The 24,229-nt window shown below is 36.4% G+C and overlaps 1 protein-coding gene across 1 annotated transcript in view; it reads left to right on the forward strand.

The window, feature by feature from the left end:
* SV2C (synaptic vesicle glycoprotein 2C) overlaps positions 1-24,229 on the forward strand; it is a 103,376-nt gene that overhangs the window by 63,010 nt on the left and 16,137 nt on the right. The window contains exons 5-9 of the mRNA XM_079330246.1: positions 17,436-17,569; positions 17,725-17,814; positions 21,981-22,091; positions 22,804-22,892; positions 23,244-23,408. Of these exons, the coding sequence (XP_079186372.1) occupies positions 17,436-17,569; positions 17,725-17,814; positions 21,981-22,091; positions 22,804-22,892; positions 23,244-23,408 (589 nt within the window). The remainder of the gene's footprint in view (positions 1-17,435; positions 17,570-17,724; positions 17,815-21,980; positions 22,092-22,803; positions 22,893-23,243; positions 23,409-24,229) is intronic.

A 24,229-nucleotide genomic window follows, 5' to 3' on the forward strand; every position in this document is an offset into this window, starting at 1 on the left:
AATGTTGTAAAGGGCTCCCAGGGAAAACCCTGCTGCATCATTTGGGGAATGTGGTTCCACATTGCTGTCCCCTCGTAGAAACATTCCAGGTCAAGCAAACACCCATGCAGGTGTCTACACCATTTGTATTGCATGTGTTTTCAAGGAGTCTCTTACGGTATCTTCTCTTTTGCAATTTCTACTCGGTTTCTACGCAATTTTATTTTGCCAGAATTAAGCAGAGATAGAGATTTTCCTCCAAAACACCTCCTGCACTTCTCATCATTCACATCTTCACTGATCAGGAAGCAAAACATAATTATAAAGAACTCACCCACTTTTAAACCACACTTATATTTGTGCATGGGTATTTCCGCGTTCTGTGCTTCTCACTTGAGAAGTTCACAGTGTTTGTTTTTCTCAGCTGGACTCAGAATTGACCCAATAGCAGTGAGTGAAGCTCCATCTGTATAAAAAACAATAACTGTCATTGAGCATAGTGAAATTATTCTTGTATTAATAGAAAGATGTCAGGTCAACACAGTAGAATAATTTTGATTATTCTTTTCTTCCCTCTTTTACCAATATATTCATTTCATTTGTACTCCTTCTTACATAAGCCACTTTTAAGAAGTCCTAGATTCGTAATACAATATCTAGACCAAGGCAGACAGTGAAACTGTGTATGTATGTTTGTCCATTTAACATTTAGCTATATCTTTCTGGGAGAAAATGAGGATTGCTCTCTGTATGTAACAGTTTATCTCTGTTGTTGTTCAAGCAGCATAGCAGAGTCTGAAACAGGAGTAATGCCCTGAAACACAAAAGAGAAGTGTTGATAGCTTGTCTGGACATCAGCATGTTGTTAAGTGAGGGATTATGGTGATACAGTGCTGCAGTGAGCACATAGGCAAAGGCCAATATCATCTAGAAGAAAAGCATCTCTGTAGCAAGGCTTTTTGATTTATATATGTGTTGGTCATTGTTTAAAAAGAGAAAGTTTATGTAGACTTGTTCAAGGTATCCTAAACTGGAGCTCAGGCTGTGAAGAAGAAACATCTGCAGAGAAATGCTTCTAATGACGACTGATTTCAAAAATCACTGATTAGACTACTAAAAAGAAAATTCCTTTCTACAGTGAGAGTAGTTTTTCTAGAGAAAGACTTTTTTCCTGAATATATGTTTTTCTGAGACAGTAAGTTCTTTATAGTAACAGACATCTTAAAAATACAGACACGGAAGTGTTCAAATAATGCACTCACACTTGACTTGCAAAGCATTGTATTTGAAATATTAACAATGCCTTCTATTTTTAAAATGTTTATTATGTCTCCTACTGGAAATTTTTGTATTAATTTCCTGGTCTGTAGAATATATTCACTTCTATTCTCTCTGAAGGTTTTTGCTTATTACTTTTCTCCTGTCTACATGATTAAATTAGTTTAAAGGGAAGAAACTGGGACTTTAGATTTACGATAGAATTTAAGTTTTAAATACAGTTGTTACATAGTTCTAATGTGAACTGCCAAATATATTTAGAGAGTCTTCATTCACTGGATGTTGTCAAAGGCACATGAAACTAGAACCTGTCCTTAATAGCTTAAAAACATACAAAATTCACTTGACCCACTAATGGAGACCTGTTGCCTGTTCTTAATTCTACAATTAGATAAGACTTTTTGTAGGCACAGGGTCCATAATGGCTTCTATCTGTGTGCAAATGTGAGGAGAACAGACGAATCTGTTCTTCTTTTGAGTAAGAAGTGGCTGGAAACTGGCCTGAAAAATATTTCTCAGTTTGTAGCAGAAGATTATTGCTGTAAAGCAGTTCAGTTCAACTGGCAAAGAAAGTGATCCTTTTGTCACCTTTCTAGCATAGTGAGAGAACAGTTTTTGTTGTATTTTCCATGTCATGTTTGCTCTGGTTTTGTATCATCCAACTGAAGATTTAGAAAATGAAATTTTGAAATTTCATTTCAAAATTGAAATGAAATGCCCTTCTGCATGAAACCAGAATGAACTGTATTGTAGTAAAACAGGCAAGGCAGCAGAGCTTCATGCAGCAACTATGCAGATGAGGAGATAAGAGAACTACTGGCTCACTGTGCAACTCACAGCATGTGAAGCATCAGGCAGTGTTAATGGAGGAATTAACCTCTCAGCCTGCTGCAGATTTAACTGAGAAACTGATGGACTAAAATTGTGGAGCAGCAATGAAAAAAGAAATGCTTTTAACTCCCTTATTCTATCTAGGTTTTTTGTTGGGCTAAAGGGTTTCTCAGTGTCACAAGGCAGCAGTGATATTGGGTTAAAAATTCCCAGGCTAATGCTACTTACTGTCTGTAGGTTAAAGGCTTAGGAGCAGCAAATACTAGTACTTGATGACAATAAAAGCAGAAAGATCCATCTTTCAGCACTTCTGGTGAGCAGACCTGCATCCTTTTGAGTGGTAAGAGCTGTTAAGTATGGATTTAAAGACAGAGCTGATATTTCTGTCAAAGGAAGGTAGTATAGATAATTAAAAAGATTTTACAATTTTTTTTTAGTTAGGCATCTAAATTAAACTGCCATGAAAGTAATGAAACCTCAGGCCTTGAGGTTCCTGTTGCAGGGGCCATTGTTGATTCTGGTTTGGACCAAGTTGATGCACCAGATGCTTCTCAAAGTTCCCTCAGCCCTGCTCTGTTAAACAGATACTATTCCTTCCCACTGTTAGGGTAGATCAAAAAACAGCAAATGAAGAAAAAACCCCAGAACTTTAAAAAAATCAGAAAAAGAATGAGTAATGAATGTTTCCAACACACGCAGGAAAATGCCTGTCTATCAAATTGTTCCTGCTGGTAGCTCCAAATGGAAGACTGAAAGCTTCTTGGCCAAATAACTCTGCATTGGTAGAAAAAGAAATTTATGAGTTGATCCTTCTTTAATTTTTAAAATTTCTGACCCTCAATTTAAAAAAAACTTCAACTCCTTAATATGGTTTTTCATTCCTGTTGTTTTCCTCAAACATGTCTCTAAAAATCTTCCTTTTCATAGTAATTCAGAACAAATTCATGACATAGCAACAGATGTTTGGGAAAAAGCTGAACCCAAGGTAGTTTCTATTATATGGTATATTTCTATTTTTTTGCAAAAGATAACGAATTTCATCAGTTGTTTAGCACAAAGAGAAATGCCAAAGAGGATGGCCTGGGGAAGAAGACCATGGGTTTTTTCTAAGTTATAAAAAGCCCAGGAATGCACCAAGAAATTGGCAGAAATGAAAGAAATTGGAATCAATATAATGTCCTCTTTTTCAGACTTGGAGGGAACAGGTGAACCAAAATTTGAAACCAAGAACAAATCTTCAAATTTGCCTAATGCAATTTCCTGTCTGATAATTCTTTTGTCTTCAGAATCAGCCTTAATAAATGAAAAATACCACTTAAGGTTTAAAGAAGAGCTTTGTTATGGTTGAATCTGCATTTGTTGTGAGACTGCCTCATGCTGTACAAATGGAATAGATCAGACATAAAGGCATCTACAGACACATAACACAGCATCTGTTGATCTGTTTTACATTTCTCTAGCAGACAAAGTGACTGATCCCCAATGTGCTTTGCTTCCTGCCTGCAAATACTTAATGCACTTACATTAATCAGGTATTCTGCAGATGAAACTGTATCTATACTTATAAAAATATGTATTAGTTAAAGTGTGTACAAGGCAATTTCAATGTTAACTTCAGTTATCAACATCTGCTTGTGAATTGTTCTTCATTTGAAATAATACTATTAAATTAGATTACACTGAATATGTTCTTTAAAAAAATCTTTATCTTTAGGAAAAACAATAACAGCAGAATTTTGAAGAGCTGCTTATGCAAATCTAGCCAGGAGAGCAAAGCAAACCACTTTATCAGGTTTTTTATTTTCTATGCTCTAATGCGGAGTTTGATATGGTCATTTCAATGTTTATATTTGCAAGCCCTAGAAGTTTAAGTAGCTTTTAGCACATCTACTTAATGAGCACTGAAGAGGCTCATTAGTGAGCTTCAAATACAATCTTTTCCTTGGCACCTTAGGTTGAGGGTGAAAGAGAAAATTTGTTTATGGAGAAGTTGAATAAAAATCTAGCAAATTGTTTTGTGAGCAAAGAAGATATGAGTCTCAATTTCTTAGGGGTTTCTGTCAATCACCTTTTATCCTGTCAAACTCCCTTCTGCCCTCTCTTCCCCTACGCTGCTTACAAGGCACCACAGCAATCCTTTTGGTTTATCCTTGCTTTTTCTAGATCCCTTGCTGCTGTAGTCTCTAGAGTTCCCCTTTCTTTCCCTCAGAACCCTGCTACAATAAACACTGAGATATCCAGACTCTCCATGCTCCCTGGTGCAATTCAGCCATGCTCTGTCCTAGCTGCTCCCAGGCACAGGGAGCTCATTTCAGCTTGGGCCACTCAACAGGTTGGGTGGCTGTGCTGCAGTCCCTATCCCAAGGTAGGCTCCAGCATTCCTGAGGGACCACTCACATATTTTCCCTTATCTCATATTTCACAAGGCTTTGGAGAATGCAACTATCTTTGGGACTATTACTTTTTGTGACATTTGATTGAGGGAGCTTAATGGCTTTAAAGAATGCTGGTGGAGGCACTGACAGGTGAACAGTCTGTTGCTATCAACATCATTGTTCAATGCCATAAACATAATTTTCCAAAGAAACCATAGTAATAGTCAATCATTCTTATGACAATAAAATTGTCAACTTCTCAGTATCACTCTCAATGAAAATTCAGTTTCATGCAATGAAATAGCCTTGGGTATAATTTAAGGAAAATTACATTCTGGTTACTAAAGCTGCCTTAGAAACCTGCTCAGACTGACCAGCAGAAGTACCTGCAGTGTCAGGCATTAACCTTGCTTTTCACTTTTAGAAACAAGGAAGATGCTAATCTGATAATATTTCTTTGTTAATATTTTTAATGTTAAATCACAAAAAAACCTATGTTTAATTTTGAAAAATTAATGTGATTATGCATATACAAGAATATATTAATTTCCTCTGGAACATAGTATGACAGTTTAAATTTGTCAACCATACTTAAATATTATTTCTATGGTTTGTAAAGCTATCTGTTTTGAAGAGCTTGGTAATTGTCCTTTTAGTAAGAGTTTATTTTCATTTTAATAATCTGTCTAGGGATTGCATATATAATAGGAATATAATTTCTCAATTTGCAGTCCAGCTGCCTTTAAAATAAAATCAACAAAATCAATTGCAAATTACATTGGATTTTTATTTTTCAGAAGCTTGTTACCCCTTTTTCTCACAGGAAAATATTTCATGGTACTCTTGAAAATCATGCCTACTTTAGTGAGGGTCATTCCATTGAGGTGTGTTCAAATATCCCTGCTTACCAGACTATCTGAATACAGCATCTGACCATATTCTTTCTACTCATACCTGTAGGAGAGGAACTTTGGCAAAACCTGATCTACCTCCCTTACAGTGTTTGTGCACTTAATATTTCCAAGACAGCTCTGTTTTCACACCTTACAAAGATGTCAGGAGAAAACAGTATGAAATGAGCAGCGATAAGTATGAAACAGTGTGATAATGAGCAGCATTAAGATTTCAAAGTGAGAGCTTTAGGCTGAAGTTTCCATTCCAAATTTTCTCAGCTTTGGTGCTGGGCAAGGTGAAGAAACACTGCTTTCTACCACTCACTGTTCCTTCCTGGCAGTTTGCATTGGTATTTTCTTTTTAGTACTGGGGAAATTTGATTTTAGGCATTGAAAGTTTTGATGACTGTCTTGTTGTTTCATGAAAGTGCCATTGCCATATAATAAAAAACATAAGGACTTACAGATAAAGAGGAATCAAGGTATTTCTTTTCCCACAGAAACATTATTTAATTCAGTCTGATATAAAAATTCGATTATGATTCTAGATTCTTGAGGAAGTCATGAAGCTATATAAAATAAAGAATGCAAATTAATTCTCTATTTTTTTAATAGATGGTATTTTCATTGTTTCCTTTGATAATTGCATTTCAAACGCTGTGACTGTCTGTTTATAGGCAAAATCCACCATCCACCTCCCTGCTGCCACTATGATAGGCTGAAAATCATTAGTACTTGATCTGAGCATGCAAAAAATATTTTGCTGGAAGTTTGGCCAAGGCTTGACTTCAATACTTCTGACCCATGGTTCACAGAATGTACAGAAAGGCCCTACAGTCTGTACAGTAAGGTCAGAAATGTGACCAGGCTTGTTCAAATGACTGCTATTAGATTAGAAGATAATTCCTAAAAAGCACATTGGCTCTAATAATTTGATCACATAAGCTACCTGCTTAGTCTACCTGTCTCTCTCACAGTGAAAGGATATTGTTCCTTTCCATTTAACTTTCCTAAAGAGAAAACAAGGGGCAAGTTAAACAGAAAAAAAAAAAAAAAAAAAAAAAAAAAAAAAAAAGGAAATAAGACTTAAATCACTGAAATGCTCATTGCAAAAAAAAACCAAAAATTTCTTCCCTGTGAACAAATAAGTATAATAGATTTAAATTTTGAAAGAGTTTCTTGGATTGCAGAGATATTCTGTTGTTACACTGCAGCAGCACACAAAAGGTAGAATGTGTATCACTGGTAAAATGCATATCCTCTTGGTATTCTTCAAATATTGTTCCAGCATTTCAATTAATGTTTTGTTTCTACATTAAGCTAGATAAGGAGGCTCCATTTTCTTTTCATAAGCTACAGTGTTTCACTGTGCCTTTTACTGATTGTCCTTTTTGATTAATTGCTTCTCTTTCCTTCTTTTCCATGAGCCCATTATTTAAATATCCTTAGTCCAGATGCACATAAATCACTGGGAGTCCTGGAGCAAGACAAGAACACTTACATTTTAAATTAATTTCCACATCTAACTGCTGCTTTTAGTAGTGCCTGCAACAATGCATCATATTAAAAACAGCACCATTTCTGATATCAGGTCTGTGGATAGACCACACACAGCTTGTGTGGAGAGCACCACACAAGAATACATAGATTTCATTGTATCTGTTTTTTGTGTATGGATGGGACAACAATATGAAGGGATTTTGATGCAGACAAGTGTTTCCCTATAGACTTCCTTCATAATGGCTACTGCACAGGGCATTTGACAATTTTGCATTGTCTCCTTATAGAAGTGGATTCTGTCTGCTCTCTATGATTTACACTATTGTACTCTAGCGCTGTCCAAACAAATGCCAAAATTAATACAATGCCATTTTTTAAATAAAGTAGTGGAAAACTACTAAGCACACGTAGGAGAAAGCAGGTAAAAAGCTTAACACAAATTTGAGGTTACATACAGATGAAGTTCATACAAAGTTTGAAGCACATTTTAGTGACATTTGGTTGCATAGCCTTGGTGCCAATATTGGCCGTGTTATTTTGAAGCCCTGACAGCAGAATCCCTTAACATGCTGTCTCCCTCACTTGTGACATTAATTGCATCTGTTTGAACCATCATCTATGGGAAGCTTGACATAACCTTTTCTTCGACTGACAAGCCTCTAAGTTGTGGTGTTGTCAGTGTTGTGGCTGGCAGATTTTACTCTTTGTTTTGTAGATTGTGAAATGCCTCCATTGAACAGCTGCACAGAGCCAGACTCAAGCCAGGACTTTGTAGAAATGCATGAGTACATAAATCTCTGGGGCCACCCACTCAGTCAGCCAAACAGTCAGATCAATTATGTGCCACAGTCCTTGTAATGAGATTTTCAGCTACGTATTAACCCTTGGCAGCCTGGTTTATTTATTTATTTATTTACTTACTTACTTACTTATATCTGAGTACTTGGAACGTCCTCTTTATGATTTTAAATCTCAATTGTGACTTTGATGTAGTCATTTAATAGATCTTACTCATATTGGAAAAATAAATTTCAATTTTTAGACTCTCTTTTATCTGGTTGCCTAGTTAAGATAGTTCAACTACTGCTAGTTTTTGATGGCAGGGTTTTCATAAAATACTTCTAGACCATATGGACACACAAAAAATTTAAGATTAATCTTTCTTCCATGGTTAGCCTTGTCTAGCTACATAGTATTCTACAAATCCCTTTGAAAAGTTTCTGTTTGTCATTAAACTCAGAATGGCTTTAAACCACTGACCTATAGGCATCCCATTACTATTTTTTCCCCTAAGTCAATGGCATTATACAGGAGGATTCAAAATGTTTATCTAAAAAAGCACCAGAACAGTAAGAAAGAATTTGTTACCATAGGACTTCAAATGGTGCAATATAATGTAGCTTTATATTAGATCTTCAACTAAAAGTAAATTTTCTAAATCAAATTTTCATTCAGAAATGTGACAAAAGCAGACATTTAAATGTAAATAAAAAATTCAAGCTTTTGATTATTTATCATAGCTCTTTTCATGTTTTGCATCTGAAAGCTGGACAAACTTTGTCCTGTGTTTTTCTACATTCATTTCTAGCAGACTTGGGCAGTTTACTGTGAACAAGGGCCATGAGTGCACATAAGAGAAGTTCAGAACATTTTAGCCTGTAATATGCATATTTACTGAATTTGAACAGATACATGATGTTCCTTATTTTAAACTTCAGGAGTATGCAATACACTTAAGTTTCAGCAGTTATTTTGCTCTGATTCGCATTTTATAAACTATGGGGTAGAGAGGAAGAAAATTATTTTGTGAATGCACCAAGTAGAATATTTTAGAAACACTGATTTAACATCTAAACAGAAGATTAGAGATATGCCCTAGCAAGCTTTCAAAATCTGTGCTCATTAACCAAGGAGGCTAACTAGTGAGCATATACTCACTTCACAAGGAATATAATGGTATTTGCATTCAGAATAAAGCCATGTTGAAGTTACTCAGGCTCAATTGCTGGTAATGGGTGTTTGAAGTCTGGTAAAATGACAGGTCAGAGGCAAAACTATTATTGATGATCAAAGTCAAGATATTGCGATGCCATGTTGAAGTTTTTTGGCGGGTTTCCAATACTGTAGGATAGTTGCATTACAATTGTGTTCAGAATTCCTAAAGTGCAAAATTGTATCTTGTATGGTGGTGGAGACCTTACACCAGCATGACATCTTGGCAAAGTGCATTTCCACTATTTCTCCCTTGCTTGAGAATGGAAACTACTCAGTGACCAAGGTCAAACAAACAGCAGTGTAGCATTGCAGATCTGCCTCCGCTCCTCATCAGTGACTTCCTTTGTTCCTTTCCACTTAGAGTGGAATGTTTACTCTTAGCCCTTAGTTTCATGAGGAGTCATGTCTGTGGGTGTAATGAGTAGTTGAAATTGGCTCAGTCTCAGAAAGGCTTGTAAAGTTCTGTATGGTAATCACACATCAGTCAAGCACATCTCCTGGGTCAAAAGGCTATTGGATAGCAACCCTAAATCTCTTAGGAATAAGGAGCAGGTATACCAAGAAACCATGTAGAAGCTTTAGACAAATTGGATGTGTCTCACTTTGGAGGCAAATTTAGGAGAAAACACTGTGAAATGAGTGCTTTTTCTGAAGAGAAAATCTCCAGTTATCCCTTTTGCTATTGACAAATGAACACCAGTGGAGAGACAAATAAAAAAATTTTTTAAAGGAATTTTTTTATTAAAAAATACCAAACCAAAAAACCCCAAAACACTCCAAAAGAGTGCATGCAAGGCACAGAAAATGATTGAATAAATGCTAGATACTGAAATTTCAAAACCTTTTCCCCACCAGACCATGCGGCCAGGAGGCAAGGATGGTGGCTGCCCTCCTTGTCTCAGGGAAGGGGAGGAACAGGAGCTTGGGCAGCCGCTTGGACACAATATATGGGAAATTTTCTGGCCTTAGTATCTTCCTTGCAACTGGCAAAACAGGGGGGTTTTAGTGTCCTTTCTCATGTTGGTTCAGCTTCTCTGATGTCTCGGGTTCAGGGTGGTCCCTGCTGAAGGGACCAAAACAAAAAAACACAACATCAAGCAAAGGGAAAAAAAAAAATGGCCCAAACCAAAACAACAAAAAAAGCTGCTGAGAGAATTCCCTTTTCAGACTCCAGGTTAGGGGAAGGGGAAAAAAACCAAACTATTGTTTCAAGGTATCAAAAACCTAATCTGACAAAAGGATCAAATGTAGCATCCCAGTGCACTCTGCCCGCAGCACACCCAAAGAGAGGGTTTGAACAGAACTGAGCCCAGGGCTCCCCACTCCACTCCTGGGACCATCTCAAAGCTGCAGCAGCCATTTCTGGGGATAAAGCAGCTGGTTAAGGGATAAAGTATCATCATAAAATCACCCCAAAGCATGGTGTCTATCTTTTCCTGCCTTATGGGATAATGGCCTTTGCACTTCCTGACAATTTCTTTCCCTGTGGATGTCCTAGGTTGCAATGTAAAGATATGCCCAAAAGTATGTGTTCTATCACCATCTGCTGAAACCAGATGGGGCAGTGATTCTTATCTCTGTGGGAGATATCCTCTGCTAATGGGCCATTCTTTAAAAACCAGATGGGAAAATGTTTTGTATTTTTCCCATGACCCATCTTCCCTCCAGGAAGCTATCTTCTGTTAATGAGCCATTGAGTCCCACTGCATGACTGATAAAATTACATCATCCCATTGAGAGATGCTCCACTCAGGGGGAGGAGCCAAACGTTTTCTACATAGATAAAAACTGAGATTTGGAATACCAAAGCAGCCCTTACCCACTGGTTGCCAGAGGGCAAGAGCTACCAGACCTTTTCTACAGGATCACTACTTCAACAAGATTACTTCATCTGGATTGTTAACACCACCAGAACTAGTGGGGTGTCAGGTTGTGTTCTGACTCTGTCAGTGGTTTTTCTTTCAGACTATTGCATGTATTTTACTTTCCTCTATTTTTTTTTCCCCCTATTAGATTGTATTTCTGATGTGGAGTCTCTCACTGGTTTTGCTTTCAAACCCATTACAATGGATTTTAAGAGTACAGTCTCTTCCAAAACTATCTGTAATTTGGCTCTTTTTAATATCTTACTTTTACACCTCTTCAGTGTTACTGAAGTCTTATAGCATTGAGTTAAGATTTAACCTGAGTAAGTGTTACTGTTCCTGTTTTATAGATAGAGATGCATCCTATAAATACAGAAAAAAACACAATAAAACATGACAGATTGCAAAAAACTTGCCATATAATAATTGGATGATGTTATGGAGGGTGGTGGCTTGAAGAAAAACATGTATGCCTCTGTGAAAGATAACTTACGAGGCAGAGAAATCTTCATCTCCTGTGAACTGTTTTAATGTTTAATGTTTCCTGCCAACTGTACAAAGTCAAGAGCTTTCTGGGTTTTTTTTAACGTGGTATTTATCTACAGAGGTGGTAATTTGTTTAAGCACAGCTTTACATTAGTTGAAATGGAATTTTTCCAGCTCTGTGAACTATGAATGAATGCTCTTGCTATCATTCCTTCTCAGTCATATAGTAAAGGCTGAAAGGCAAATACAATTCTGAAAATACCTTAAGCTGCTTCTTGTGAATACTCTTTGCTCTTTTTCCATTGTTTGTTATACCTATTGCAACAGCTATGACCTCTGAATAGTTGGGATAATCTCCTAAAGGAGAATATATAAGGTGAATATGAAGAAAATTTATAATGGTCAATTTATTTGCAAGTCCTTGCTTTCTGGTTCTGTATAGCTTTTCTTCTGCCCTATTAGACTTCATAACATATGAATGAATAATGGCTGATCTTGTCATATTCATGTCTGTGTTTTATTTGGTTGGCCCAGTATCCTTCCCAGTAGAGAAAACTGAGGTGAAAGAATGGCTTCCTTTGTTGAACTCAAGATACAGCCATGTCATTCCCATTAGCCCAATACTGGTAAGAGCCTGCTTCAAGACCCCACAAATTTCAATATTTATCTACTAGAGAGGCAAGAGCGATTCTGCTTTAATAATCATAAACAGACCAGTAATTGGACACCCTTTGCCACTTCTAGCATCTGCTAGAAGATTAGATAGATAACATGGCCAGACTATTGGGCACCTGCCATTCTCTCATTAGGCAGTATCCCTTAATTCCTTTATTGAAGTTTGTTTCTCTTTTCTTACTTTTAAATATCGTCTTCCTGACTACTGTTAGTTTTGGCATCTTAATACAGACATACTTCAGGGCCAAATGCAAGTCAGATTCCAGACAGACCATTTCAAACCATGCGCACAACTTAAAAATTTCCCTTACCTTGCCCCACATCTACCTCCACCCTAGCATTTTAAAATATTTTGATTTGAAACTGATTTTTATGGGTTCTTTTCTTCCTATCAGGCCTCATACATTAGCATTTCCTTGTCATGGAAACAAACCTAACAACTCTGTTGGTATTCCGTAGAGCCTAAGATTAAGTGAAATCAGTACTGGTCATTACTAAACCTCATATTTTGGGCACATATCATACTATATCATTGTCTGAAGTATGAGGATACGAACTTCCTCCTAAATGAAAAGTAAATTCAGGGCAGTTGTATTACAAAAATTTTAAAGATGAACTGTTGATATCACTGATCTGAGGTACTACAACTGTACTACAGTGCTATGCAGTAAGGTGTTTGATAGCACTTGAGAGCAAATTATTTTTTATGCAAGATAAGTTCTTCTTGCAGCTGACCTGGGAATTGTCTGAATAGAAAATATTGGGGCGAGTGGAGACCAGATTTTTGAAGATTTTCAGATAAATATCAATGCCAGCACAGAGAAGTGACTTGGGTCTGTGCTTCCAAACCCCTTCCTCTGTGACAGAGGAAATATGTCTTCAGAAAATGCTTCGTTCCTTCTCATTGCAGTTTTAAGTGTCAGCAGACCAATTCTGATTCTAATGTGTTGGCAAAATACATCTGTTGAGCACTTTTACATTCTTCTTCCATTGAACTGGTGATCCTCAAGGGCTAGCTGGATTTAGCTAGAGAACCATACACCTTTGTTAAACTCCCTCCACCATCGCCTGCCACACTTCAGCTACTTAATTTCTGAATTCCTTCTCCAGAAATTACCAGCAGCTGGCCTGCTGAGACTAGGTTTGTAGAGTATCTATCTATCTATGCAGGCTAAAAATAACGCTGCTTTTCCCATATGACATTAATAATTTAATCACAGAAAAGACAAATGTTCTACTTTGTGCTACTGGAATTTCACAGTAACGGAACACAGAAAAATTCTGAAAGCAGCATTTCTGCGATTGTATAAAATCATGGTTTTCATACAGTTTTGTAAATATGTGTAACAGATCTTCCTCAGCTACATAACTTACCTAAACTTTTCTTTTTTCACTTTTAGTGATCTTTCAGCTTTATACTCATGAGTGTCACTCAATATATGGTCTCAAATCCTAGATGACACTGACAGTTAAACTTGGTAATTCCAGGGCTGAAAAAATAAAAGTGCAATAATATGACATTTAAGTGATGCAAGCTTGAAAATATTTCCAGTTCTTATAATTTTGCTTTGGCTTAGATTTGGGAAATACTCAACAAAACAGCAGCAATTGTTAGTAAAAGCCTTCCTGCAATAGTTTTAAGCTTTATTTGTATTGAATATGGTAACAGTGCCACCAAGTGACAATTTAGAGCAATTGTGCTTCTTAGTTGCTGTAAATATTTCAAACAAAACCATTGAGAGTGAAGTCTGAAGTCATTGAGAAAGCTGACTTCTGACCAAAGGCTCTGTAGAAAAACTGAAATAAGAAAAGCTATAAGATCATGTAAAGTATTCCTTGAAAGAATCTGTGAAGTCTGTTAAATACTGTAAATTCCTTCCTTCTCTTTCTCCCCCATCTGCAGTTTTTAAGTATGTTTTCTGCATCTACTCCCTCCTTTGAAGTAGTGTAAGACAGAAATCTGTGAAAAAATCGGATTTTGGCAATTTATGACACTGCCATGAAACTAGTTTCTCTTATTCATACTGAATGACTAACAAAAATGCCCCAATGGTCAGTCATGCCAAAAAATCACAATATTTTATTGGATTTTCTTTGCCATCATTAGTGTTTTAGAAAGGTCTTCACACCTTTATTCCTCTGGTATATATAAACTGTCTCCTTGCCAGCCAGTATTTCTACAGAGTCTGTGGGCATCCATGTTTTTCACTGCTCACATTGCAATTTAGTGTAATGTATGAATTTGTAGAGACTTATCATGTTCCTTGCAACCTTTATTGTGGAAAGTTAAGCAAATCATCCCCATAAATCTGTTCTCTAGTAGCTTGTCTGCTGTAGGAGAGGATCCTTGTGCTTGAAGATGCTTGCTGTTTATCAAGTATTATACATTCAGAAAAGCCATCTTAATGTGAATAGGTTTCCCTCTATAAATATTGATAAAGTCTATGGCAAATTTTCTTTTCTCTCCTTTGGAGCAAGAGTTTTATTATATCCTTTTGATCTATTAATATTATGGAGCTGATGGCATGCTGTTTTGTGAGACAAGATTTTGTTGACATTGCGCTCAACTCATAAATTGATGATTGGATACAGATTAGCATCTTGTACATTTTGATTTTGCTCTGTTGTGTGCCTCCGTGTTTCTGTAATCAGTAATTGTCACGTCTGATTCATTTGGGCTTTTCCAGCAGCCAGGAAAGCAGGAGGGTGGTATTCAGCACAAAGGTTCCTGCAGCAGCTTCAGATTCAGCCATCACAGATTTTGGGTTCCTCCACAGTACATTACTCCCAGTTTGCATTTGGACCAAACGTTTTGCAATTGATAAAACATTGGCTCCCGTTCTCAGATTAATGACTCTGGAATACAGCATAGCCAGGGAGCAAGGGTGAAGGTTGACTCCAGCTGCTGAGCAGTGCCCTGAATGCAGCCATGTAGGGCTGCTGTGCCTTTGCTGCTCTGCCATAAATCAGGGGAGAAGGAGATTGACTTACAGCCAAGAACACAATTTCATTTAGTTTCAAGACTTGCGTACAAAAGGAATGAAAGCCACTTTGTGAGCTAAATTCAGAGCTGCTCTAATGGCTCCATTATCCAGATTAGCTCATGACCTGGGGAAAAAGGATGTGTTAAATATAAAAATAAATCCATACTTGCTGTGCATTTGAAATACATGTTTGTTTTGCTGGTTTAGCACTGGTGCTGGAATAGATGGGAGGAACAACCTCCAGAAAGCTCTGTTGCAGCTCCAGGATTTTTTCCACAAATTGCTTTTTATAATCTTCACATTAATCTTTACCATTAATTCAGCAGATGTATTAAATCACAAGATGAATTGCAGCAGCTAATGCAGTCCATAATGAAAAAGATGGAACAAAAGCAATAAAAACTATAATGAACATTTCACCTGACATGTCCCTCAGGTATTTTGAGGAGTAAAAAAGATGTTTTGTAGGTTGTCACAATGACAGCAGAATGAACAGTGCATGCATTGCTTTTAATTAAGTGTAGAACAGTTCACTTGTATTACTAAATGACAACTAAAAATAAATTACCAAGAGCATTTTCCGGGACTGGCTACAGAGCTCAAGATGTTGGTGTTGCTTTATAACAGGTATAAAGCCATGTTGATTTCATTTACTGCAGAAGTGCCCTTTGTACAGCTCAGTCTCATAAAATATAAACTGGAGCTGTGAAAGGCAGATTGCCTAGCTATACCAGTGCCTTCGTGCATTTCTGGGACAGTTTCTAGTAACAACAAAAGCCAGGACCTTGGCTGCTACTGAACGTTCTGAAAGATGAAAACTCCCATCCTGTGCTGCCTTCCCTGCACAGCTGCCCAGAGATTCACTTCACCAAGGAATTATTTTGCAAATCTTGCATCAGGTGATTTTTTTCTATACTTTAAATCATATAATGAAGAATATGATTCTAATAATTAGAATAAAATGTGTACACAATACCCAAAATACAGATCTGGTGTCTAATCGCTTCATTAATACTGTAAACCTTTCTTTACTTCCTTCCCCTCACAATTTATATGTGAAATATACACATAATATTTAAGACTTGAAATTCTCTAAGATCAAATGTTTATTGATTTTCCAAAAGTTAATAAATAGTGAATTCTAATGCACTTTTAAGTCATAGTTTTTGTTTTGTTTACATGCTTATTTGTAAATTTTAATTCCAGGTTTTATTTTGGAATAAAATTTAACATTAATTTTTAGACAACTTTGTTAAGTTGGAAAGGACATTTTGAGCAATCAAGTATATCCATATAGAGCCTTAATTGAAAAAAAGTACCATGAGATTCCAAGATCATTGTCAATACTCATTGATTTTACCCCTTTCTCTCTGAGGTAAAGGTAGCAGTGCTAAATGGCTGTAGAGCAAACTGATGTAATTTCAGAAATATAGGAAATTTATAGGATACCAGAAATACATTCCCACATCTGCTGACATCTGCTGATGTTTTACCAAATCTTTGATAAAGAGTAAAAATAAATCATAGGTTGACAGTATTTTTCATGTAGTAGAATGTAAGTACTTAAATATGAGAAAGAATTTTTTGCCTGATAATGTGTTTACGATCCACAACATAGAACCTTTACATGAAAAAAAAACCCAAGCCTTACATTTCCCACATAAATGCCTACTTTAGAGAACTATTTAATAGGCCATTTGGTATTAAGTCCTACCAATTTTTTACTGACATTCATACAGATTTAATTAACTATGTCTTTTGCCTAGAAATATCAGGCAGCAAATAACAGATTAATCCAGTACATCAGTTCTTTCATTACCCAAAATTTCATTTCCTTCCAGGAACCTCTTCTGTCCTTTACCATTATTCTTATCTTCCACTCACCTTTTAATAAGTCATCCTTGAAAATCTTACTTGAAAATTTCTGCTGTACTGAAGCCAGAATAAAAGGCCAGGTAGTTACTCTAATAATACTTTTCTCTTTCTTAAGATAAATTTTTAGTCTTCTTACAATTACAACACATCAATAGTCCATTCATAATATACCAACCAACCAGATATTTTATTAAAAAGCTGAACTGCCAACCATCTAGTTTCACATGGGTGATTCTTATTAAGAGTATTGAAATTAAATTTGTAGAAAAAGTTAATGTTAAGGAAAGCAATGCAGTTCCCTAAAATACATAATTTGTGTGTGGATTTTTAAATGCATCCACTTCCATTGTTCATAGAAAACCATTTTTTTTGTATATATATTATGCACAATGATGATGACCCTATGTTTGAATCACATAACTACCTTAATAAAAATTTGCTAAGAGAGTTGAAAGAAGCTTCTTCATCCCTGCATAAGAAAGTCTTTCATCCATAATGCAATTACTTTCCAGCATGACTAGTGACATGCAAGAGGCTAACAGTCAGAGTGTAAAACTATTTTTCAGATGACCAGAAATATATCAATCAGACTTGGTTTAAATACAGGTCTCATTTTGCATCTCCAAGAAGCAGAATATATAGGATAACATGTATAATACTCCTTATTTGTCTACATTTTGTGAATTTCTGCTTCCACAGGATGGAGTTTCAGCATGGGCTCTGCCTACCAGTTCCACAGCTGGCGAGTATTTGTGATTGTCTGTGCACTGCCCTGTGTCTCTTCTGTGGTTGCCCTCACCTTCATGCCAGAAAGCCCACGGTTCCTGCTGGAGGTATAATTTTCCAAACAGTCTCTAGATTTCAGTAAAAAATATTTGTTTTGTACCATGGCATCTACTAAACATGCATTTAGATTATTCAGGGGCTATATAGTGTGTAACTTAATTTGTAAGTATTTTGCACTTAAATGTTTTGTTCTGACGTTTAGGTTGGAAAACATGATGAAGCTTGGATGATACTCAAGCAAATTCATGACACAAACATGCGTGCTCGTGGCCAGCCTGAGAAAGTCTTCACTGTGAGTATTGCTTTTGAAGCTAATCACCTATCACAGCACCAAGCCTCCTGACTGGTAAGGTCTGCACAGATTAAGCAATCAATATTAATACCCTAAAAGGCTAAGCCAATTTTTTACACTCTAAATACCTAAATAAAAAGTATTGCAGATTCCTACTGAAATTGTTGTATATACACTGTGTGCTAAGAAATCAGCCTTTGGCCAGGATATTCATGGGTGTATGAAGCCACAGTATGATGATTTTATCTGGTGTACCAAGATAGTTAATGGATTCCATCTGTGTTTTATTTATTAAGTTTTCACCCTTAGTAATAACAGTAGGCACATAGAAGTCCAAATTAGTTAGCTGTTTTGCCTTTAGGATTTGGAACCTTTTTTTCCATCCTGATCAGGTAAAATAATGGTTTTGAAAACTACATTTTCACTTATATGAAATAGTAATTTTAAAAATTAAATATTCTCAAAGTTTCTTTTGTTGAGGCCTAATTTTAAAACCCTATTTAAAGTATTGGTTGGTTGTTTCTGCTGGAGGAGTACTTGCCAAATCAAAACAGGATTTTTTAATGGCATCTCTGTTATTTATGAAGACTATACACAACAGGCTTGTCTTCCTTGATGCAGTAGGATCAAACAGCACTTTCTTGCTTTGAAATCCAGTTGGCCCCTCCAGTTTGAGCAGTGCTGTGGCAGTAAGTCCACTCTGCTCCCTCAGAGCCATTTGTAGGATATTTTTCCTCCTCCAGAAGCTTTCTTCTTACTGTATTGCACATATAACTCAATTAAGAAATCCTATTAAAGGTTCTGCATTTGCAGGCATTGTGGAAGAATGACCATCTGACCAAATAACTTGTATTCCATTGAGACTTACAGTTTGCTGCCTTGGATGTAGTTTCCATTACTTCCATTTAAACCTTTCCATAGAGAAGCTCAAGAATTCCTATATTTAATTTGAAAAAAAACCTGGTTAGCACATTTGCCATGCTTATTGGTACACTGGTGACTTACCCCTAATCCCACCTAATCTAATATTTTATTTTCTGATTTAATTTATGAGTAAAGGGATTTGCCTAACACCATACAGCTATAGTGTAATTTCACAATTGGCTCTTGCTGATTTGAGCTGCTTTCAGACAGAATATGCCTGCTCCCGGTGACTCCAGGAGGTTTTTTTCTGCTACTGTTGATACTCATTGACTGATTTCACAGAGCCACAGCACTCTCCCTGTCCACCTTTAGTATTGGTTCAGGCATAAAGAAGAAGATAGAAATGTGCTAGGAGAAAATGTGGGAGGAAGGATAAACCTCTCACGTCACTTTGACGTAATTGTAATCACGTCCTAAAGCAGCTGTAGAGGAGAAAACAAAGCACAAGCTTGTTGTTTCAGCTCTTGTGATCTAACAAGCCTTTGTCTCAATGGTTGTTATAATGTGACACTCAGCCACTTTATCTACATTCACTTTTGAAAATTGATCAGTCATTAATTTTGCCAGTTTCTGCCTTGAGCATTATTAAAACTCTACTCTGTATATCAAGCTGAGATTAGAAATACTGTCCTGTGTGTCAAGGTTAGACATATATAGAAGTCCCTATTTTTAGCTTGCTATAATATGATTAGAAAATGTATAATTCTCTTCTTATTGTACATCAGCACTTCATCTCATAAAACCCAGAAAGTAATGCGTAATTTGTTTGACGCATCCTTTTAGGTTTTTTAAAGTTAGCCCTTGATATTGTGACATTTTGTCTCAGTAATTGATTCACTTAGTTCTAAACTTTCCATATTCCTCCTCTGCTGATCCAGTGTCACTCTATGACTTATGCTTTACTATTTTCCTCCAGATCTGTCATTAGTTACATCAGGCACACTTTGATAGTATGTTTTCTGACACTACAAACGATGTAACTTTTTCTCCATTGCACCTATAGTTTTAGTGTGATTTTCTTTTATGTATTTTCCTGCATAGTATTGATTAAATATTTCTCTAGAAGCTTTTAAAATCAATTCTTTTGTTATGTTTATTCTTGCTACTCATATTACTGAGGGGATTATCTTCAAGCCTTTAGAAAGAGATGGCATCAGATGACAATCAGTTGGGTTTAGAGTTAATCCAAAATAGAGTATCCTGGTTTCTGAATTAATTGAGAGGGTGGCTCTTCACACTTTGATGAATTTTTCCTGAAAGCAGTGGCATTAACAGACATCAATAAATTGATATTATCTTCAACCGTGGAATTACCATAGTCAGATGTATGTGTACATGCTTTATTATTTTCCTGGATTTTAAAAATACCTAGATTTTAGATTTCTTGGTTTAAATATTTAAGTTAAAATTAAAAAATCTTTCCATCCTTAAAATTAACATTTTCTCTGTTGCTCAATTACCATGTATTAACTCTTTTCCTGCAAATCATTTTCTTTGCAACAAGTCTTATTTTTTTTTTTAATTTAAAACATTGCATATTTCTAACCATTGTTTTTAAACAGAAGTATAATTTTCATTAAAATAGGTTTTCTTTTCTGGGTTTGTTTTTTCTTCGTTCTTCATACATGCTGAATTTGCATGATCCAGATGGACTGTTATCCTGACTCAATAGGACTTTTCATATGTTAAAGAACTGCCAAGGCCAGAGAACTTTTGTGCCCAGACACATACAGTGGTCCTAGGAAAAATGTGTTTTCCCCAGTCTCCACAGCTCCAACTGAGTCAGGTGCCCAGTATGGTGAAAGCACTGTCCCTGACCCCACAGGAGTGGGGTTCAAAAGGCATCCCTTTTCTGCACAGAGGTGTGGTATGTAAGAAATTCTGTATGTAGGAGATAATTTTTGAGGACTTGACTCAGTCTTTCATATAACACATTTCCTGAAAGCACTTAAAGAAAACTTGAGATCAGTGGACTGATGTGGACAGGATTATTGGATGACAAGAAGGCTGTAGGCTTGTGATAAATTCATGATCTGGCAAAACAGTGAGCTGTAATACTTCAGAAATGAGGGCAGTTATACCCCAAACCTTAGTGGGCTTTTCTAAGTTCTTGTTCGTGGGATGAGGCTGCTGTTGCATCTCTAACAGTATACATCTGTGAAAGCAGTGGGCTCAAAACTTGAGCTTTTTCATCAATACTGCTGTTCCCTGGTGTCCTGTAATCCACTGTGATACACTGGAGTTGTGGGTGGGGAGGGTGTTGTCATTCTGTTAAGAAGAAACAGAAGCTATGTCTAAGTTCAGAAACTGCAGCCAAACATAGAGCACACATTTTTTTGCTCTCTTACTTCTTTCTGTGTCAGTCCCTTTCCCCATTTTATTATTTTTCTTTCTGTTCTTTGCTCATCTTCTTTTAAAATAAACTGTGGATGAATGCACTGCCTTTTGTGATATCATTATGAAGCTGGGACCAGAGCAGAAACTAAAACAAAAACCATACAGTAGTATAAGTGTATCAGGTCCTGTGTCTGGAAAGACCATGTTACACACCCTGCTACACAGGAGAGTTAAAGTTAAAATTAGCATTGTAGGATGCATTACATTCTCCGTCACTGGTAATTCTGTATTTTTCCCTGTTGTCTGTTTATCTCATTTCACTTTAGATAAGTCGATCATTGTTCGTAACAGCAATAACACGTGTGGTTCCAGATCATTTCACCTCACTTCTCTCTTCATTAAGTTCTCTGTTTAATACTAGAAAAAATAACAAAATAATAAAAAAGGTTGTCCAGCTACTAATTCATGATATTTTGAATACTTATGTTTTCATTGCTATGTCTTTAATCAAAAGACTTCCAACAGTGTTATGATAGCAAGTCAAAAACAATTTGAAGGCAAAATCTGGGCATGGTTAACTGGTAGTTTAAATTATTATTTTATCCTTTGTGGCATCAGAGGTATATACAACAACTCTCTGGAAGAATGTGACAGTAACAGCTTATTGTAGCCAGAGGAAATGTATTTCCTGCATGCCTTGAACATAGAATTTTCTGAAACAGTTGCATCCATAAAGATTTCATCATTATAATGTGTTATTGTTTCTTTATAAATCTAAAACATGTCTAGTGTAGACACAGTTGGAGTATCTGCTCATTTTTAGCAGATGGGGTGCAATAAACCCCACCATAGGCAGTTCATTGTCCCAGAAACTACAAGTATTTTTGTTCTGTTTATATTTCTAGGTTACCAGAATCAAAACGCCTAAGCAGATAGATGAGCTCATAGAAATAGAGAGTGATACTGGGACCTGGTACAGGAGGTGCTTTGTAAGAATCCGCACAGAGCTGTATGGTGTAAGTAACAACACCTCTGTTCATTCTGTAATTGCCTTCTTCCTTTTTAATTTACTTTCAGAAATGAGATGGATTTGCTGAGCTCCTGCTGTTGATGGCTGCAATGCTGCAGCTTCCGTGAAACTGAGGGAATAAGGAACCAGTGTAAAGTTTTTGTTTCTTGACCCAGAAAAAAAAGTAGAGAGGGACAGAGATGAGAGCACTATTCTCAGTTGCCTCCACTATACTGACCCTGACCTTGGGATAGTCCCACATTTTCCTCATATAGTTCAGGCATCAATTTCTAGCCATAGTAAGTTACAATAGATCAAACTCTGATTGTATCCCTATTTAATTATGGAATATAATTTGTCGAATAGTGGGAAGTGAGAAGACAACATTTCTGAAAAAAATCCCTGTTTTATTTGAGAAAATAAAATTAAAATGTCTAGAGATTAAGAAAGTTTGAGATGATTGGAATAAGGTCAAATTGTTGTACACAGTCTACACTGTTTACAAAAAAATTGATACAAGACTACAGTATGTTCTTGCAGCTGAGAAAGCAAATCACAGACTGGGCTGCATCAAAAGGAGTGTGGCCAGAGACCTGATTTACTCTCTCTCCTGCCCTGAAGAAGCAAGAAAATAAGAATCATGTATCTTCTAGCTTTTAAGAAAATTGTTCAAAATAAGTCAAGTTACGTAAATAAATGGGTTTCATAATTATTTACAGATTTGGTTGACATTTATGAGATGCTTCAACTACCCAGTGAAGGATAATACAATCAAACTTACAGCTGTGTGGTTCACCCTGTCTTTTGGGTAAGAGTGGTTAAGATTAAACCATTTTTAATAGTCTTGACAGACAGAAAAATCATCTGCATGTTAATTTCTGTCACTATGGTAATCTGTTTAATTCAGGATCATCCCACAAAATGTTATATTTGTCAGTCTCCTCTTGGTTGCGAACCTGACTCATCAGGATTACCTTCTCTGAAAAACTGACATCTTCTGGTGTCAGCACCTTCCAGTAATTTTATATTATGAAGGATTTTATTCTGATGGAGCAGCCTCTCCATAACCTAAGTGGCCAAGGGAGCTGCTCACTCATACCTTGCACAGCTTTCTGAATGGATGAGATTGGTGCCTGAAGTTTTTTCTGTTTTTTCACAGCTACTATGGGTTATCTGTCTGGTTTCCTGATGTCATTAAACATCTGCAGTCAGACGAGTATGCATCCCGGGTGAAACATTTCCGCAATGAGGAGGTCTCACATTTCGTCTTCAACTTCACACTGGAAAATCAGATTCACAGCAATGGAGAATACATCAATGACAGGTTTAGAGGTTTCCTAATATCTTGGCTTACTTGGAGTAAACAGATGCATGTTTTAAAGCTCATCCTAATAACCTAGTTTTTTCCATGAGGTAATGATAGATGGTTTTGTTGCCTTTTAGCGAATATTTATTTCTGTTCTTAATTCCTTATGGCTCATGAGCCTGGGGAGAAGTGTACATGCCCTGGTGACTCCTGTGTCAGGATCCACCGTGCAAACCCAGCTTCCTTGTTGTCCTGCAAAACAGACCAAAAAACCCTATGTCAATTTTACTTCCTTTCACAGTGGGATTCAAAGGTTTTCAGATCCAACATATGCAGCGTATTGTAGGGGGCTGGGAAAATATGTACTTTCATCTCTGTTGCTGGTTCTTCTTTTATTGATGAAAGACACTTCTGTGAAAAGGCTGAACATCGAGAGGTTAGGATCTTATCACAGAAAAATGAAAGCTAAACATTACCATAAACCAATAAAAAGCATGAACAGCTCTGAAATGGGAAACAACACTCCAGCAATGCCTTTTGTGATTCTTTTGTGAATCTTTTTGTGATTTTAAAGGCAAATATATTAAGGCTATATCTGGACTTCACAAATAGCTAGATAACTTGGGGGAAAATTAAACACAGATGGTTTAAGTATCTGGTTTCTGTTAAGAAATGTACAGAACAACCATGTGAATGGTCTGCTGGAAGTCACGATAATATTTAGTATTTCCATAGGAAAATCTATATGTAAGTGAATAAAATGTATTATTTTGTGATGATTTAGTGGTAGTAGTAGTAGTAGTAGTTGTAGTAGAGTAGTAGTGCTTGAGTTTTGACAT

Source organism: Erithacus rubecula (assembly GCF_903797595.1).
Source record: "Erithacus rubecula genome assembly, chromosome: Z".
In the NCBI taxonomy this organism is placed as follows: domain Eukaryota; kingdom Metazoa; phylum Chordata; class Aves; order Passeriformes; family Muscicapidae; genus Erithacus; species Erithacus rubecula.